Source organism: Eubalaena glacialis, chromosome 2 (genome assembly GCF_028564815.1).
Source record: "Eubalaena glacialis isolate mEubGla1 chromosome 2, mEubGla1.1.hap2.+ XY, whole genome shotgun sequence".
Taxonomy (NCBI): Eukaryota; Metazoa; Chordata; class Mammalia; order Artiodactyla; family Balaenidae; genus Eubalaena; species Eubalaena glacialis.
Window position 1 is genome coordinate 121,451,496 of NC_083717.1, and position 18,187 is coordinate 121,469,682.

The following is an 18,187-nucleotide window of genomic DNA, read 5'->3' on the forward strand; positions in this document are numbered from 1 at the left end:
GAACATTCAAGGACTAGAATGTTCCCCAAAGTTATGAAGGAGTCTGACACCTGGGATGGCCCAGGGAACCAGAATGACTCAAAGCCCAAGAAGATCCTCTATATTCACCACCTCCCCAGGGTCCTGGGGTCCTTCGTACTTGGTCCTCGTGCTTGGATTTTTTTTTCTCTCCTTCCTGCTCCCCAGTGCCTTCTGCCAGGTTGGGGAAATTCCACGATAGACAACAGTGCCACCAGGTACCCATAACTGGAGAAGAGGAAGGAACAGACTGGCCAGTCAGAGGGAAGGGCAGGGCCCCAAGTCTGGGCCCAAAAGACAGAAGGGCCCCAGAGGGAAAGTCCCCACGCTAGAGCATCCTGTCTCCCCCAGGGTGTGGCAGGTGTTGACTCAGGTTGGCATCTCTAGGGGAAGAGATGTAGGGAAAGCAACCAGGAAGTGGGGCTGAAAAGCTGGAAAAACTTCTTGAGCCAGAACTAGAGTCTCTGCACTGCATGGTGGTTGGTGAAGTTGACAGCATTGCCCAGAGCACTGGTGGGACTGGGAATGTGGCCAAGAAGCTCGCTGTGTGGCAGGGTCTGGGTGGCAGCCTCCGTTGTACAACTCCATGGTATGCCTTGGGCTTGGGGCGTATACACTGTGAGTGGTGCCAGGAGGTAGCAGTCCTGAGGTTCTAGGCCTGCATGAGAAACAGAAGCCTTGGAACAAGGTGAGACTGTGGGGGCCTAGGGAAGGAAGGGATGCTCTGGCTGGGAGATGAGAGCAGCGGACAGAGGACAGTCCCAGGAAGGAGGAGCTGCTTGCTTTGGGGAGGACCCTGCCCTTACCCCTTCCCTGTTCCATTCATTCATTCAACAGTGACTGAGTGCCCCTGTGCTGGACACCACGCTGGGCACGGAGGCCAAACACGGACACATGGAGCTTATGGTCCTGAGAGGGGCTGTCGCACAGAACCCTCTGAGTGTTGGGAACAGTGTAGAGAGGCAGTCAAGTAATCCTATAAGCAAATGTAAAATTACAGCTCTGGCCTTAGGGAGGTGTGTGTGTTGCTGGGTGAGCGCCTATGGGGGTGGGTGAGGTTTCCCAGGGAAGTGAGCTTGGAGCTGGGGCTGCAGGTATGGGGGAGGAGCCCTGGCTTGGGGCTCAGACACACATCTCCTCTGTGCTTCCCCAGAAGCAGGGCCTGTGTTGCCCTCTTTCAGCCCATCCTGTGGGCGTACAGCACCTCTGCTTCTGCTCCTGCCATGGCCTACCGAGAAGGCTGGTTTGATCGCATGTCTCCTCACCTGCCTGCCCCATGGTGGTTGCTCAACAAACATTCACATAATTCAGCCGGTCAATCCTTGAGCAGTAATCACTGAGCACCAATACAGCTCACCCCACGGCACTGACCAAGACTGCCTAGGTCCCTGCTCTCGTAGAGCTTACACTCAAGCTGGGGAGACTGATGACCCTGTAGAAGCAAATACACACAAAAGACGATTTCATCAAGTCGTAAGTGCCCCGAGGAAAATTAAAGAGGGTATTGAGATAGAGCTGGTGGTGGTCGTAGGGGTCCTGGGAAAGAATGAATGAGTGAATGAATGAATGGTAAGCCATGGTGGTCAGAGCAACACATGCTGCACCCTGCTGGATGGGGCTTAGGAGGGCGAGCTGGGACTCTTAGAACCCAGGGCAGGGAGCTTGGGGCGAGGTGGGGAGGAGGCGGACAGGGAGTGGTGTGGAGCCTCAGAACTCAGTGTAAAGAAGGAGAACGCCTGGAACTGATGACAGAAGCAACACTATGTCTCCATGTCCCCTTTGCACCCAGCATGACTCAGGCTTGAGTTCTGAAGGGTGGGGGCAGGGAGGACCTGGAGTTGAGGTTCAGGGAGCTTGCAGGGTTGGCCAGCTTCCCCAGGCCTGCTCCCACAGAGGTCCCTAGTGCTCCCACAGCTGGCAGCCGTGCTACGCAGTCCTCTTCCCGAACCCAGGCCCCTGAGCAGGGGGCAGGGAGCTAAGGTTGAGGCACGAGATAGATGGGCTCCAGGTGAGACATTTACAACCAGCCTCCTGTTTACACTGCTGAAACCGTGTAACTCTGATTGGGACTTGAACGCATGTGCCGGGACTCAAACCCAGCCTAAACCCAGATTGGGACTTGAACCCACAGTCTTTTTTTTTTTTTTTAGTTTATTTATTTATTTTATTTTTGGCTGCGCTGGGTCTGTTGCTGCACACAGGCTTTCTCTAGCTGAGGTGCGTGGGCTTCTCACTGCGGCGGCTTCTCTTGTTGCAGAGCACGAGCTCTAGGCGCACGGGCTTCAGTAGCTGTGGGACATGGGCTCAGTAGTTGTGGCTCACGGGCTTAGGTGCTCCGCGGCATGTGGGATCTTCCCGGACCAGGGCACGAATTCGTGTCCCCTGCATTGGCAGGCGGATTCTTAACCACTGTGCCACCAGGGAAGCCCCTGAACCCACAGTCTTTTAATTGAGATCACACGCCTGGTTTCAGGACTTAATGAAGCTCAGGTTCTTGATGTCTCCTTGCAGAAAGAAGTCAGTGAGAGACAAAGTGATAGGTAAGAAGTGGATTTATTTAGAGAGAAGCACACTCCACAGACAGAGTGTGGGCCATCTCAGAAGGCGAGAGGTCCCGAAATATGGGGTGGTTAGTTTTTATGGGCTGGGTAGTTTCATAGGCTAATGAGCAGGAGGATTATTCCAATTATTTTGGGGAAGGCACAGAGATTCCCAGGAATTCGGCCACCGCCCACTTTTTGATCTTTGATGGTCTACCTTGGAACTGTCACAGGCGCTGGTGGGTGTGTCATTTAGCATATGCTAATGTAGTACAATGAGCATATAATGAGGCTCAAGGTCTACTGGAAGTCAAATCTTCTGCCATCTTGGACCTAGTTGGTTCTAACCAGCTTTTGTCATGTCCTATGGCTATGTCATTCTTTTAAAGGTTGTGCCCTGCCCCCTTCCCTCCCGTCTCACTTCCAGATAAAAACAACAACAGGAACGGGGTAAAGAGCTGGACTTTGCCTCTGGCAGACACTTTAACAGTAATGGCAGGGGTAGAGAAGAACTGAGCCTTGCCCAGATGGGAGATGAAGAGACCACATATTTCTCATTCTCGAGGTCAAGGAGACCTTTCCAACTACACATGTGCAGAAAGGCTCCTTGGGGGCCAAAAAGGGAGGGGGCATCACCCCACAGTAGGTGATGTCAGTCTACCCATAGGCCTCTTCACTAGAATCCATCTTGGCTGAGATGCGCGTGCACACATGGGAGGACCCTGAGATAAACCAAATATGGACTCAGAGCCAGACAAAGCAAGATGATTGGCCAAAGGAAACCCAGAAGAAATGCCCCATATAAGTGATTCAAACTACCACGAGGGTGCGACTCTCTCTCTGAGTCTACCCATGTGAGTCTTATTCACTTGCACCCTTTTTTCCTCCTAATAAACACTTTACTTGTTTCACTACTTTCCATATCTTTGTGGGAATTCATTTCTACAAAGCCAGCAGGCCAGGGGCCTTGTCACTGGCCACCGTCCCTGGTGGTCTAGTGGCTAGGATTCAGTGTTCTCACTGCCGCGGCCTGATTCTAGTCTCTGGCCGGGGAACCAAAATCCTGCTCCAAGCCGCTTCAGGCTGAAGCTACCCCAGATCAAGGTGTAGCCTGTGGGGCTGAGCCCAAGGACTGAGGAATACGTGGGGCTGCAGTTCTGGGAGTGTGAGACCTGGGGCACAGACACTGCCATTAGCTGGCTCAGCCCACCCGCCTCAGGGAGGGAGGGTGGGGTCCTCACCAGTGGGTCCCACTGGGCCTGTGAGCTCAGCTGCACCCTGGGTGGCTTGGACACTCTAAGCACTATTCTGTTCTGAGTGCAGGGTTCAAAGGTTCTGTGAAGCTGTGTGGGGGGAGGAGGAGAAGGGGCCAAAACCCAGCTCCTGTCCTGGGGTTGTGGTGGGGTAGGGGGTTTTCAACCTTATCTAGGGGACCCGATGAGGACATCCATGGCTCTAATACCAGTCAAGAGCCAAGTGAATGTCATAGGTTCCCGAAAAGGGGCAAGAGAAATTGCAGAAGAAACCAGAAGTTTCTAGGAGGTTGAAATGAGTTTTTTTTTTTCTTTTTAAATGTATTTATTTATTTATTTTTGGCTGCATTGGGTCTTCGTTACTGTGCGTGGGCTTCTCGTTGCGGTGGCTTCTCTTGTTGCAGAGCACGGGCTCTAGGGCGCGAAGGCTTCAGTAGTTGTGGCTCACGGGCTTAGGTGCTCCGTGGCATGTGGGATCTTCCCGGACCAGGGCATGAACCCGTGTCCCCTGCATTGGCAGGCGGATTCTTAACCGCTGCGTCACCAGGGAAGCCCGAGATGAGTCTTGTGGGAAGAATTCTGGCAGGTGGAAATGGGGCTGGGGTTGTTGAAGGGAGCGGGTGGCAAGCCAGGGACCAGAACAACTCGAGCAAACGTGCAGAGGAAAGGAAATGTCACAATGAGAGAAGGGCAACTCTGTATTTGGCCAGAGGGGTCCTTGGGCTGAGTGAACTTGGGAATGCTTTCACCATTCCGCCCAATCCCCAACCCTTTGCGCAAAAAAGAAAAGCTCCTCCAAAACCAAATAACAATAACAACAACAACAAAATAAACCAAAAAAACAAGCAGCAGAGGCGGCATGGTGCAGGGGAAGGAGCTCGCACTCTGGAGTCATGTATTTAGTTGAATCCAGACTCTCACTGTAAAGACCTGCAACTCTGGACAAGTACCTCAACTTTCCTAAGCCTCAGTCTCCTCAGCTGTAAGAGAGTACGTACCTCATATGGCAGATGAAAAAGATGAAGTCTGACCTAGGCAGAGTGTTTAGGTCATTGCTGCACTCATTAAACACGAATTCTCTCGGCCCCTACAGCGCCTCGAGTCTCTGGCTGGCTCAGCTGTCTTAGAGTGACAGCGAAAGCCCGGAGCCCGGTTGCCTTTCCTTCTCTTGCACCAGCCCCTCCAGGGCTGCTGGAGCAGTATCTGTTCGTGGAGTTCCAGCTTTGACTGTTTCTTCTGGAACCACCTCTCCAAGGAAGGGGGAGCCAAGACCTGCCTGTCGAGGATGGGAGCATATATGTTCATACTTGTAACAGAAATGGCACAAAGCTGACCCCACTTCATCCCTCTGCCTCTTTCCCAGCATTCCTCGCAAGGCTCCTCCATTTCAAGGGCTTAAGGAAGGGTCCTTTTCTTTCCCAGATTCCCCCATTATCAAGTTAAGCACAGCCGGATTCCAGGTCCTCTCCTCTTCTGGCACACAAGTTGCCAGGCAGGCCCTGTGACCCCTTGACCTTGTTCCCAGCGAGCCTGCACTGGGCCCTGGCGGGAGCTGGCCCACTTCTGAGCTCTGCAGATGCCTCTGTGCAGAGGGCAGTGGCATCCACCCATCCAGAGAAGGTCCCGCCTGTGCCCATCCTCAGCCCCTGCTCAGACCTGCCCCTGCAGCTCAACATGAGCCAGGCCAGCCTGGTTAAACAGGCGGTAATAAAGCTCTGTGGATGATCCCTGGGCGGGGGCACCCAAGAAAGGTGTGTGTGTAGGGGAGCTGGCCAAGGTGACTGTCCCAGAGGGAATCAGGACAGATCGAGATGGGCAAGGATGCCTTTGGTTGCTGGAGGCAGGAACTGAGGCAGAGGTGAGGTTTTGCAGAGAAAGGCAGGGGTAAGGATGCTCTGATACCCCCAGGAAGGTGAAACCTGAAAGGAACAAGAGTTGTCTGTGGCCCAGGGAGCAGCCTGGCTGCCCACCCCTCCTGCTCCTTTGAGTCCCCACCCTGGGTCTCATCACGGCTGTCTAATTGTTTCACGGTGATAACTGAAAGCACTTTGAGAGCCAGACCTTTGTCTTATAAAGCTTGCCTGTGCCCATCTGCCTCTCCCTGCCCAGGGCTGGGCAAGGAGGAGGCTGCAACAAAAGCCAGCTGACTGGGAGATGGAAGGGGAGGGAGAAGATTGTGTGGAGGGCCCAGGGGGAAGGGCGAGTGAGGGGGCCCCGAGGGGCTAGGAGGAGCAGCGGAAGGATGGGAGGCCGGAGAGGACACAGGCCGAAGGTCCGGGGAGGAGGGGTTTTGTGGAGGTGTGGACCAACCTAGGGGGTGAGGACCAGGGACCAGATGGGACGGGGGACAGGCTGCGGCGAAGCAACTTCTGAGGTCATGGCGGGGGCCCTCCCCAGTGACAGGGACACCAGGAGCTGAAGGGAACCTCATGCAACATGCAAGACAGTGGGGGCCACGGGTGGGGAGGAGCCAGGATAAGGAGGGAAAAAGGGTGGGTCTGGGCCCGACCATCTCACCTTGATTTGTCTATTGGGCTGGGCTCCTCTGGGGCCTTGTGTGTGCTCTTCATTCCCCATGCCTGAATCCTCACGCCATTGTCACTCACATCACCCACAGGGACCTTCAGGAGCCGATGGGAAGTCCTCCTCCGTGACTCGTCCCGGAAGCTGGCATCTGAGATGCCATGGTTCAGGCCTGCTTCCATCACCTTGTTTTGTGTCAGCCAATTGGTCAGAGCTACGTCCCTGTGGACTCCTTGGGAACAGAAGCTCCATGGTTGGCCTCACTTTGGCACGCCTAACCCTTGGGCAGTTGCCCTAGAAAGAGGAATCCACTTCAGGTGTGACGTGCATCTCACAGGTGCAGTGTGGGTCCACTCCTGAGGAGGCCAGGGCTGGTCAGGCTGATGAGGCTGGGCTCCTCGGCACCGCCACTGCTTCTCTGCAGCCATTTTTCTCCATTCTTTAGGCCCTCAGTTGCTCTTTCTCTTACCCTCCCTGCTAGTGGGGTAGGGAAGTTTTGGGTAATGGGAGCACCTGCATAACAACGTGAGAAGGGGTGGGGCCTCTGGGCCAGGGTTGCTCCTTGCTTAGAAGTGTAGAACACAAGGGCCAGAATAGGCCTCAGAGACTGGAAAATACAACCCCTTAGCTGGAGAAACAGAGGCCCAGATTTGCACGCAGTCAAATCTCTTCTCTGAAATATGCTTAGCTCTTTGCTTGTACAGGCGTGGGCTCTCTCTATGGCTATCGAAGAATATGGTAGTGCTGGCTGCCTCTGGGTTGGGACTGGGCACTAGTGAGCAGGGATAGGAGGGGGGACTTCTCACTGTACACCTTTATATACCTTTTGGATTCTGACCCATGTGAATGTCACCTTTTAGAAATGTAAATTTAAAAATGCTAATCAAAAATCTCTTCTCCATCCTTCCCTGGGCTCCCTTAGGGGATTAAGCATCTTCTGGGGACCGGCCAAGTCCCTAGATTTGCTCTGGTAGGGGTAGGGGCTGCATCTCAGCCAGCCCCTGTGTCTCACCACGGCTGATTTCCCTCACAACTCCGGCACATTCTTTCTTTCTCTGTGCCTGCTGCTGCTTTCATGGCCCCCACGCCAGCGGTAACAGCACGGCAGTCCTGCACCAGCCCCACCTCCCTTCCTACAGGTCCTGTCTGTTCACTCTGCCTCTTACAACCTCTCCTCAGCCCACACCTCCGCTGCCATCACATCTGGGATATTGGCCAGCCTCCGGGCAGCTCTTCTGATGCCTGCCTGTCCTCCCTCTGGCCCATCCTCCCCACACCTCAGCCCCAGTGAGCTTCCTCAAATACAAATCGGTGCACACTCCTCTCCTGCTTAGACCCTCCTGTAGCTTACAGTGTTAGCGCTCTGCCCAGATCCCCTCGGATGCCCTTTTCCATTTTTGTACATGACACCCCCTTCAATGTGTTTTCAAGGTCGACACCTGCAGCTCTTCTTGGAAGGCTGCCCTTGACCTCCTGGAGCTGCTTTGCCCTGCCTGGCCCCCACCTGGGCCAAAGTGTGACTGGTGACTGCTCAGTGGTGGTGGTGGGGAATGAAAGCCTGGCTCCTTTTTCCCAGGCAGGGCTACCCTGAGGCCTTACACTCCAGTGCTGTCCCCTGGGCTCTGAGGGAAGCCACCCTCCACGGCTGAACTGGAGCTCTTGCTTGGCTTCTCCCCCTCCACCCAGCTCCCCTGGGAGCACTTCCTTAATAGTCACTCAGCGTCTAAGATGACTCCCTCGGGTGGAAACCTACTGCCCACAGTTTAAATCTTAATCACTGATCTTTACTCATCTCCTTTCTCCCTGGAAACTGATCCCATACCACATCTACACTTACATCATACCAACTTCTAGCTGTCCTGCACCATTTTGTGTCTCAGTACCTTTTTTTTTGGTTAGAAAAAACGACCCCCCCATCCCACCTTCTCTCTTCCCATTCTGTAACTCTCTGGTCAGCATCACTTCCTTCACTCTCCTAGTGGAGCCGGCTGCTCCCTCCTGTACTGTCAGGGTACTGTGTAAACTTACTATAGCACCCATCTCACCAAACTGAACTAGTCTTCCCTGGTGCCTAGTACGGTGCTGGGCAGAATGCAGGTGCCAAGTAAGTGTTTTCTGAATGAATACTGATCCCCCAAATGTCCTAAGACTCTGCTGTTGGGTTTCTCAGATCTTGAATCTCTTCTACTCTCTGTCCATGTTTCACTCTCTCAGAGCTCTACTCCATTGCTTATGTTTCTAAGGTTAACTAAGTCTTGTTGGAGGGAGGCAGTGTGGTGTCTTTTAAAGAACACTGCTCCCTCCGGCTTCCTGAGATAACCAGGGCTGAGGCTGAACTCTGCGTTGGTGTAGACTCTTGGGTACCCCGTTCACTCACTTCCTAAGGTAAGTCGAAGGTCTAGCTGACTTCTAAGGTCTTCCAGGGCTGAATGAAAGTCCTCTGTGGGCTGGAGCCTGGTCTGTCTCGTTCTCTGCTCTCCCAAAGCCAAGAAGGGTGCCTGGTGCAGAGCACACTCTTAAATGTTTGTCAAGAGAAAGAACTGACAACTTTAGTGGCTACATATTGCTTGGTGCATATATGTTATTTCACTTACTTTCCAAAGTGGTGAGGTTAGGATTTGTATGACTTTGAAGCCCATGTTCTTCCCATGATACCTTGTGGCGTTTAGGGAACAAGGCCCTCACGAAAGGATTTGTTCCAATGATGGTTTTTAAAGATGGTTGTGGAAGGCTGGAGGAGATCCTGAGGTGCTTGTCCTTCTTCTTAAAGCATATAGGCAACTGCTGCTGCCCCTCACCAATCTTAGGGGAATTTAGGGTGGTGAGTGGAAGGCAGTGAGTGGGTGGTGAGGAAATCTGATCACTGCGATCTAAATGGGGTGCCTGGGCAAATGGTGGAATTTAAGTACGCAGTTCCAGTCACATGCTGAGAAGCTGGCTCTCTCTTAAAAAATGCCCTGATTGGCAGCAGTTGTGGACTCCTGTGCCATATATACTTGCACCATAGCTGAATTCAAGCAACCATTGTCAAGTCACTGACTGCAGGGTTGGAAGAGATGCACATAATCAGCTCTTACCAGCCAGTGAGCCACCCCAGCACCCACTGGAATAGTAACCGGAGGCAGTCCCCAAAAAGCCACAGGAAGATCACAGCTTCTGCAGACTCTATGGGGAGTGTTGGGAAGCCTCAGCTCTCACCCTGCCTTTTTTGAAGATTAGAAATTATCTATGCCACTCTGATTTACAGCAGCCATCCAATTACCTTGATGGCCATCGAGGCTGCTGGTGGGAAGGTGTCCTCAGAGTGGCCCTCAGCTCCTCTTTGGAATACACACCCTGTTGCCTTGTCTCGGGCTGGGACAGATCCCCCCCCCCGCCAAGCAGGAAAGGCAGCCCTAAAGGGTTCTTGCAGTCAGTTCTTCAGAAAGCAGTTCAGGTGGTGCCATCCCAAGAGGGAGAATGTGAGTGTGTCAGTGCCATCAACTACTCTTCTGCCTCTCACTTGGATCTGGATAGTACTTTCCTCCCAAATTCCAGGAAATTGTAAACACCAAGGAGTTTGCCCTTCCTGGATTGGGCCTCACCCAGGGATCAGGCCCAGCTAGAAGGCAGCAGGCATCCCTGAAGAGATGGCAGAATGAGGGGGTGGGAAAGCAGTGAGGGACTGGGACGTGCCTGCTTCTGGCTGTGGAGGGACCCTGCTCCCCAGCTGGGGCATGGGAGCCAAAGGGCAGGTGCTCCTGAGATGGGCAGCTCTACAGGGAAGAGGAGGAACAGATGTGGAGGAAAGGGGCCTGTCCTGGGGATAGAGATCCTTGAGAACCTACACATTTTGCATACCATTAGGTCTTTCTCTCAAGTACTTAATACCTTCCTGAGCATAGAATCAGCACTTGAAAATAAGTTGAAGGAGAAATGAGACCTTTATTAGCCCCCAGAACATTTTTCAATATTAAGGCAAAAAGTAAAACGCAGGGGCAAGGAAGACCTGAAGAAGGACCTACAAAGGCCCCTACGGCTCAACCAGGGCACACGGCAGAGGCCTTCTCTTCAGATCAAGGGTATGCAGTAGGTAGGCGGGAAAGGAGGCCTTGTTCCACTGAGATAGGCCAACCACTCAGCCCAAAGGGAAGCAGAACTGTGTGAGGCCAGGAGGGTTAGAACTTGCTAGAATAGAGGGTCATAACCCACTTGGGCACTCGGAGGAAGCCAGGCAAGTAGGAGGCCAGCCAGCTCAGGCTGGAGACATGGGAGAGAGCGGAGCTCAAAGACAAATAGTCCTGGACGGGGCGGCCTGCAGATCACAGGAAAAGAAGGATTAGACTCTTGCTTCCCACTCCTCAGACACCCCCACCCCGGCTGAGGAGACTGAATGGAAGGTGAGGGAGGAAGGAACAGGGAGAGAGAGAGGGAGAAGGGGTGAGCCGGGAACAGAAGGAAGAGAGGTCTAGGCTGGCTGCTGGGCCAGAGCTCTTACCATCAACGTCCTGCAGGCCGTAGCGCCGCGCCAGGTCACAGGATGGCAGCACCTTCCCGCTTAGGCTCAGGATATTGGGGTCTGTGGGCACACAGACAGCTGAGACGGCCCGGGTGCGGCCCAGGGTGACAAGGCTTGGGCCCAATGGCACAGGGCACTACCGAGACAGGCTTAGGGACCCAGACTTGTTTCTCTCTGTTTCTAGGAAGGTTCCCGGGCCTCTGGCTCTTGGCCACATCTCCCAGGATCCAGTTCCTGAGGCTCCCATATCTCAAACTGGGCATCGGACCCTTTGGGTCTCCAGAAGCCAGAGAAAAGAAGGGCGTATTCCTGGCTCGGGACCCTGAACTGGCTGCCACCACCCTGCAGATCCTCCATGCCCTTTCCTGTTACCAGCTGCCCCCAACCTCTTCACCTGTTGCCAAGGCCACCACACATTTTCCACTCATTTCTGTGGTCTCCGCAGATGAGAAACGAAATCTGAACTGAAACACAGGGGCAGAGAAGTGAAGGGTTAATTTCCAAGAGCACTGCCCAAGTCCCTTCCCTGCTTTCAGCTTCTGTCCAGGAGACAGAGGCGCTCATCACTGCACCTGCAGGACTCAGCATCTCAGAAGGTACGGGAATCATTCCTCCCCACATCCAGTGAGCCCTGTACCCCAGTACCAGGACCCACTGCCTTTCCTAAGTGGAAGGATGTGGGGTTGCCAATTATGTCTGGGCCTTCTAGATTAGTTCAGAGCAGAGGTCAAGGGCATGGGCTTTGGAGCTGGATAATCTTTCCACTTATGGCACATGTGACCTTGAGCAAGTTTCTTAGCCTCCCTGAGTTTCAGTTTCCCCGTCTGTGAAATGGAGACACCGTCTCCCTTATAGGAGAAAAGGACATAACGTGTGTCAGTGCTCAGCCCTGCGCCTGCAGCGACAAGCACCTGGGTATTTACTCTGTTGTTACTGTCTTGCTGTTGAGGATGGAGCGGCTGATCCCCACATTTTCTGCCACCCTCGCCCTCCCCTTGCCAACCTGCTCAACCAGGGGATCAGCAGTGTTCTCCTCCTTCATCATGTGCTCCTTCAGCAGTTCTGTCTGCACCAACCCTGGCCAGAGCGACACGTAGCTGACCCCGTGGCGCCGCAGCTCCCGGGCACAGTCAGCAGCCAGCCTGTCGCACTGCAGAGGGACAGAAGGCCAGGTGGGAGCCAGGGCACCTGGTCACGTCACCTCCCTCCCCTGCCTTCCCTGCTTCCACCGAGGATGCCCCAACCCCCTGGCCTTCCCAGGAGCCCTGTCTCAGCTGTCCACCTTCCCCAGTGCACTGCCTAGCCTGGCCAGCTGAGAGGAGCCCAGGCAAAGGAACCATCCATGCAGGTGCAGAGGAAGAGGTGAGGGCCAGTCAGCCTCACCACTCTGACTACCGGGGACTGTCTCTCCTGAGCTATGGGTACCACGACTGTCCCCAACCCCTGTGCCAGTGGGTCCTCACCGCAGCTTTGCCCACGCCATAGGGGACGTTGAAGAAATACTGCAGCCCACCAGCGGAGGAGATGACCACGATGAGCCCCCGGCCAGCTGGTACCATCAGCCGTGCCCCATACACAGAGCACAAGTAGTGGCCTCTAGAAGGTGGGGCAAAGAAGAAGGAATGAACCACGTTCAGGGCTGTCTCGGGAAGTTTCTTCTGCCCCCTAATGGCTTCTGATCCAGGAGAAGGCCGCAAACCTGGTGAATCAAGGGCTTGAGGCCACATTCTGAGAGGGACACGGGTAAAATTAACCACCGAAGGTTAAGAAACGGCAATCTTTAGAAGACTGTAATGGAAGAAAAGCACTCTGTCATGACAGCAATAACAAAGCTAAAATAGCTCAGGGGATAAAACATAATAAATGTATAGGATCTACAAAGAAAAACTATAAAGTTCTGCTTAATACAAAAGAACAAGTACAGACATAATTTGTTTAGAAGAATCAACATGTAAAACATCAGTTCTACTTAAACTAATCCACAGATTCAGTCAATTTGAGTTATATCTCAATAAGACTTCTGGAGAAATCAACAAAACAATCTAAAGCTCAGTGAGAATAAATGTGTAAGAATAGCCAGGAAAATTCTGAAAAAGGAAGAGTAATATCATGTGGGTGAGGGGGATATGCTCCCCTCACCCCGCCAACCTGCGTTAAAATGTACAGTGACATAATAGTTAAAAAAATGCAGGACTGGCATAACAATACATAAGTAAGTCAATGAAACAAAATACTCAATAATTAATCCAAATGTAAAGGAGAATTCAGCGAATTACAAATGGAACATTTCAAACCAACGGGGCGAGATGGACCACACAATAAATGGATTTGGAACAACTGGTCAGTTATTTAGTGGGTGGGATTGGTTCTCTACCTCATTTGTTTTAAAATGCATTCCCAAAATATTTGAATATAAAAAAATGAGTGCACAAAAGCACTAAAAGAAAGCATGACAATGTGTTCATAAACTTGAGGTAGGGAAAACTTGTTTCAGTATCACACCTAGATAGAAACATGACTTCTTAACAGTAAGACATATATACATATAGAGATGTACAAATACATACATGTGTACACAATTAAGTATATATAGCTGAGGAAAGCATAAATGCAAACAATGAGTAATAAGTTGAGAAAGGTATTTGTAAAACACACATCAAAGGAATCTATTGTACAAAGATCTCTTATAAATTGATGTGAAAAGAATAACTTAGTAACACAACTCACAAAAGAATCAAGAACCAATAAAAAATGAAAAAAAAAGCTCAACTTCACAAATAATAGAGAAGTGTAAATTAAAAAACACCTTCAGATATCTTTGGCCTATTAGAATGGCAAAACTTGCCTGACCTCGTGGTCTGATATTGTCTAGTATTATTGAGGACACGGGGAAACAGATATCCTCCTTCACTGTTGTGAGATTATAAATTGGTGGGGTCTTTTTAGAGGACAGTTTGATAATGCTTATTAAAATCTTTAAGAAGTCATATTTTTTGACCTAATTGTTTTCCACTGTTGCAACAGATAAGAGGTTAGATAAATAAATTATGGTATCTCTTCCCAGTGGAATATTTAAATGAGTGGTAGAATATATACTAGGCTATTAACAGTAGCTATATCTCAGGCAAAAGAGAAAGCGGTGGTGACTAGGGGAATAAGATTATACTGGTCTTCACAGTATATTTTTAAAAAAATAACACACACATACTTGGTAACCAGAAAGAAATTTCTTTTGCATGGGAAACAGGACCCTCCAAATGAAAACAAGTAGAGTGTGGTATCAAAAGGAAGCCCAGCCTCAGGCAATGCAGAGGAAAGGCACAGTAAGTGTGAATGTGTGTGTGGGAGGTGAAAGGAGGTATTGGTGCACTTCCAGGAGGCTCACAGAGTGACCTTCACCTTGGAGAATTCATCAGGGCTCCAGGGCTGGGGTCCAGGCCTTTGCTTCACAGGCTCAAAACCCTGACCAGCAGGAGATGAGAGTGTGGAAGGCCCCTCTCTCTGGAGGGCTAAGGATATGGGTGTTGCCAATTTCTAGCTCTTTGGGTTTTCTTTTCTTTTTTTGGCCACGCCATGCAGCATGCAGGATCTTAGTTCCCCAACCAGGGATTGAACCCGCGCCCCCTGCAGTGGAAGCGTGGAGTCTTAACCACTGGACTGCCAGGGAAGTCCGGGTTTTCTTTTCTTGATTCTTGGCTGACCATCCCCCTCTGTCCTCACAACCTTTATTCCACTTTGGAAATGACAAGTGGATTCTAATCCTGCTTCCCTGGGATTGCCACTAGAAGCCGTGAGTGTCCTTAGACGCTTTAGAAGTAGATTTGCATATAATCTCTTGGTGACTCCCACAAGTGGCTCATCACATCCATGCAGTGTAGTTTCTGAGAGGGTACCCTCTTTCCAACAATAAACACAGACCTAACTGATGTATGTCATGCTGGGTGAACTCTGAATGCTGTGTTTCATCTCACTCCTTTGCCAGATGTATGTGTAACCCCATGACACCCCTGCCCTCCCAACTTGGACTTGGGAGTACCCTTGCCTGTGGGTCTGAAGTGAGGAGGGAAAGGCTAAGATAGCTGGCACTCATTCTTCCTTATTGACCTTCTTCTGATCTAAAACAAAACAATTTCTTCCTCTAGCCATCTTCGGAAATACTGACTACAGGTGGCATGCTTTACTGAGGGAAAGAGGCTCCCTTCTGGGTCATGCATTTGGATGGGCAGAAAATGAGGCAGGAGGGAGGGTAAGGGCAAATTCAGATGAAAATTACTGACAGAAACAAGGCAAAAGTTGACATTCTTAGGTACAGATTCACCTGGATTAAACTTCTTTAGAAGTTAGTGGACAAATGGGACAAGGGAGAAGAAAGAGACAAGATCAGAGGGAAAAGGAGAGGGCACATGGGGAAACGTCTGGGCCCTCAGCTTGGATGAGTGAGTGAGGGGAGCCCAGGCCCTTAGCGGGGTGGCAGGGGAGGCACCTACTACCTGAGTCCGACGTTGTTGATATCATCCCAGATGGAGGCGGGGCTTTCCCAGAATGCCTTTTTAGTGTTGTTCAGGATCGCCTGGAAGACAGGGAGAGTCGTGAATAGGACGCTTTGAAGGCAGGAAGGGGCTGGGTAATGGAAGGGATAATGAGTGGGGATGAGGACTCAGGTCAGAGGGAAAGGTCAGGAGTGTGGAGCTGGGGTCAAAGTTCAAAGAGCACCTGGACCCCAGCATAGGCGTTGTTGACCAGCACATCCAGACGCCCCTGCTGTTCTCGATCCACCTGCTCAAACAGGCTTCGCACTTCACTCTCCTGGCTTGAATCACACACCACCGGCACACACCGGCCCCCTCGGGATTGTGCCTGGAGGGGGTTAGAGAGGATATGAACTTCCCGTCGAACATAGTATGAGACATAACACAGCTCCCCTCAACTCCCAGCGTGGGAGCTGAGAAGGCAATCATAGGACTCACAGCCAGCAGCTGAAGGAACATGGTGGGCAATACTGCCCTCTGGTGCCTGTTTGAGGAGTTTCAGGAATGCTAGGTCCTATCATTGTAGAGGAAGGTGGATGGGGATCCCAGGTTTAAAATCTACAGACATTTACGGAGGCCTACCATGTGCAAGGCACTGTACTCTGCATGTGGAGGGTGAGGGACAAACAAGGCTTGGAGGCTGCTCTTTTTTTTTTTAATTTATTTAATTTATTTTATTTTTGGCTGTGTTGGGTCTTTGTTGCTGCGCGCAGGCTTTCTCTAGTTGCGGCGATAGGGGGCTACTCTTCCTTGCGGTGCGCGGGCTTCTCATTGCGGTGGCCTCTCCTGTTGCGGAGCATGGGCTCTAGGTGCGCGGGCTTCAGTAGTTGTGGCTCGCGGGTTCTAGAGCACAGGCTCAGTAGTTGTGGCACACGGGCTTAGTTGCTCTGCGGCATGTGGGATCTTCCCGGACCAGGGCTTGAACCCATGTCCCCTGCATTGGCAGGCGGATTCTTAACCACTGCACCACCAGGGAAGCCCTTGGAGGCTGCTCTTGAGAAATGAGTATCTATCTTTTTCCTCATCCTTGGTCATTTCCATTTCACGTGCCCTTAGCTCCCACTCTTCGCCACTCATGCGGAATCCCGACTTAAAATCACAGCCCTCTTACCCTCACTCCACCAACACTTCTGCCTAGTAAATGAGAAATCAAAGCTCTCAGACATGAACTATCTCTACTTTCTGTTCTGCCTCACCCTCTACAAATGTGCCCCCATCCTCTAACTTCAGATAAAGAATACCTTATTCAAGAACAATCATCATATTCTCCAGATCCATGCTCTGGATCCCACCCTCTGACCTCCCTGCCTAACTGCTCACCCATATTCCCAGTGCATTCTGGGCACACTTATCACTTACCATATTCATATTAATTACTTTTATCACTTACTGTATTCACATTACATTGAAATGATCCGTTTTTGCCTTAGACTTCCTGCTGGACTCTCTTTTAAAAGCAGAAGTTATGTCTTACTAATCTTGGTAACCCCAGTGCTTCACCCAATGCCTAGCATATCAAACGCACCCCAGTATTTATTTAACTGAAATTCAGTAGAAAAGTCAAGTGAAAATGTACAAGTCAATAAAGTCTTAACAAAAACAAAGAAAAAGCACAGGTCCACAACTCTGAAGATGCAACTCCAAAATCCCTGAAGCTCTCCAACAGAAAGTTTTTTCATAAAATTCACTCAGTGGCAAAATATGACCTGATCTGAAGTTACTTATGGGGTTTACTTATCCCACTTTGAGTAAAGATGTTCATGTTTACTGAGGAATATTTTGGTTTCAGGTAAGAGGGTAAGAGGAGTGGTTAATGGGAAGGGCTCCCTGAGGTGGTTTCTGCCCCTGGGATCCCGGGAGAAGCACTCACCTCCTGCGCAGTGGCCTGCAGCGTGTCCAGATGGCGGCCAGTGATGTAAACTGTGGCACCTGCTTGGCAGAGCTGCAAAGCGATGCCCCGGCCAATACCCCTGGAAGCACCAGTAACCACGCACACTTGGCCCTTCATGGGAGCTGGCATGACTCACAAGCGAAAGGATTAAATCTGTGGAAGCAAGGACTTGCTCTGAGGGAAGCCTGCAGACTGTATATGCAGAGAGGGGACCTTGACAGTGATAGGAAGGGGAGCCAAGGTTGAGATCCTTTGATGGGAGAGAAATTTCAGAGGGGGATAACCAGTGCAGGGCCCAGGACAAGGCTGGTTGTCCCTTTCGGGAGGCCAAGGAGTGAAGAAGGGGGATAACTAGTGCAGGCCCCAGGACATGGCTGGTTGTCCCTTTTGGGAGGCCAAGGAGTGAAGAAGTGGGGCTGTCCAAGAGGGCCACCTACTGAGACTTTCTGAGTGGGGCTGACTGGGTGGGGGACTGTAGCGGGGCGGTCCCTCTCAGCGCGTCCACGCGGAGTCCTGAGCTCTCTGGAGCTCTGGCCGCTGGTCCGGAGGCGAGACTTCCGGGTCGGGGGTGGGCGCGAGGCCAAGGGACCCCGAGCCCGAAGTGGAGGGAGCTCGCGCCCCTTACCTGCCACCTGTGCTGCCGCTGGAGTTCTCGCGCCGCCTCGCTCGCAAAGTTCTCGAAATCGAGAACTTTAATTCTGGCCGCGGGAGCGGGACGAGGTGACAACAACGGGGTCAGAGTACGAGGCTGGGGTGGAAGTCAGCGTTCTGACCCAGTTTCCGCTGGCGACGCGGAGGGGAGGGTCGAAGAGTACCCTGCGGGTCCGGGGCAGTTGGCAAGCGAGAGCAGGGCGATCCTGAGACTCAGCCACGCCCACCCCGGAGCGGTAGTCGCGGGGCTATGACGTGTGACGCGGCGCCCCGAGCGCGCGGGC

The 18,187-nt window shown here is 51.8% G+C and overlaps 1 protein-coding gene across 1 annotated transcript; it reads right to left on the bottom strand.

Annotated features, from left to right (window-relative positions):
* Positions 1-10,238: 10,238 nt before the first annotated feature.
* DHRS1 (dehydrogenase/reductase 1) lies at positions 10,239-18,145 on the bottom strand. Its single transcript, XM_061180711.1, has 9 exons — positions 17,878-18,145; positions 17,232-17,405; positions 15,546-15,689; positions 15,323-15,402; positions 12,296-12,428; positions 11,836-11,982; positions 11,227-11,296; positions 10,812-10,892; positions 10,239-10,628 (listed from the first exon to the last, which is right to left on the bottom strand). The coding sequence occupies exons 2-9, from the start codon at positions 17,379-17,381 to the stop codon at positions 10,492-10,494; spliced, it is 942 nt and encodes a 313-aa protein (XP_061036694.1). The 5' UTR covers positions 17,382-17,405; positions 17,878-18,145; the 3' UTR covers positions 10,239-10,491.
* Between the last annotated feature and the right edge of the window lie 42 nt (positions 18,146-18,187).

What these genes read in the sequence shown, in the direction of transcription:
- DHRS1 (XM_061180711.1), bottom strand. Translation starts at nt 17,381, where the DNA reads ATGCCAGCTCCCATGAAGGGCCAAGTGTGCGTGGTTACTGGTGCTTCC. An exon ending in ACGCCTATGCTGGGGTCCAG is followed by an intron (nt 15,403 to 15,545) that starts GTGCTCTTTGAA and finishes CCTGTCTTCCAG; the next exon opens with GCGATCCTGAACAACACTAA. An exon ending in CTGATCCCCTGGTTGAGCAG is followed by an intron (nt 11,297 to 11,835) that starts GTTGGCAAGGGG and finishes CCTGTGTTTCAG; the next exon opens with TTCAGATTTCGTTTCTCATC.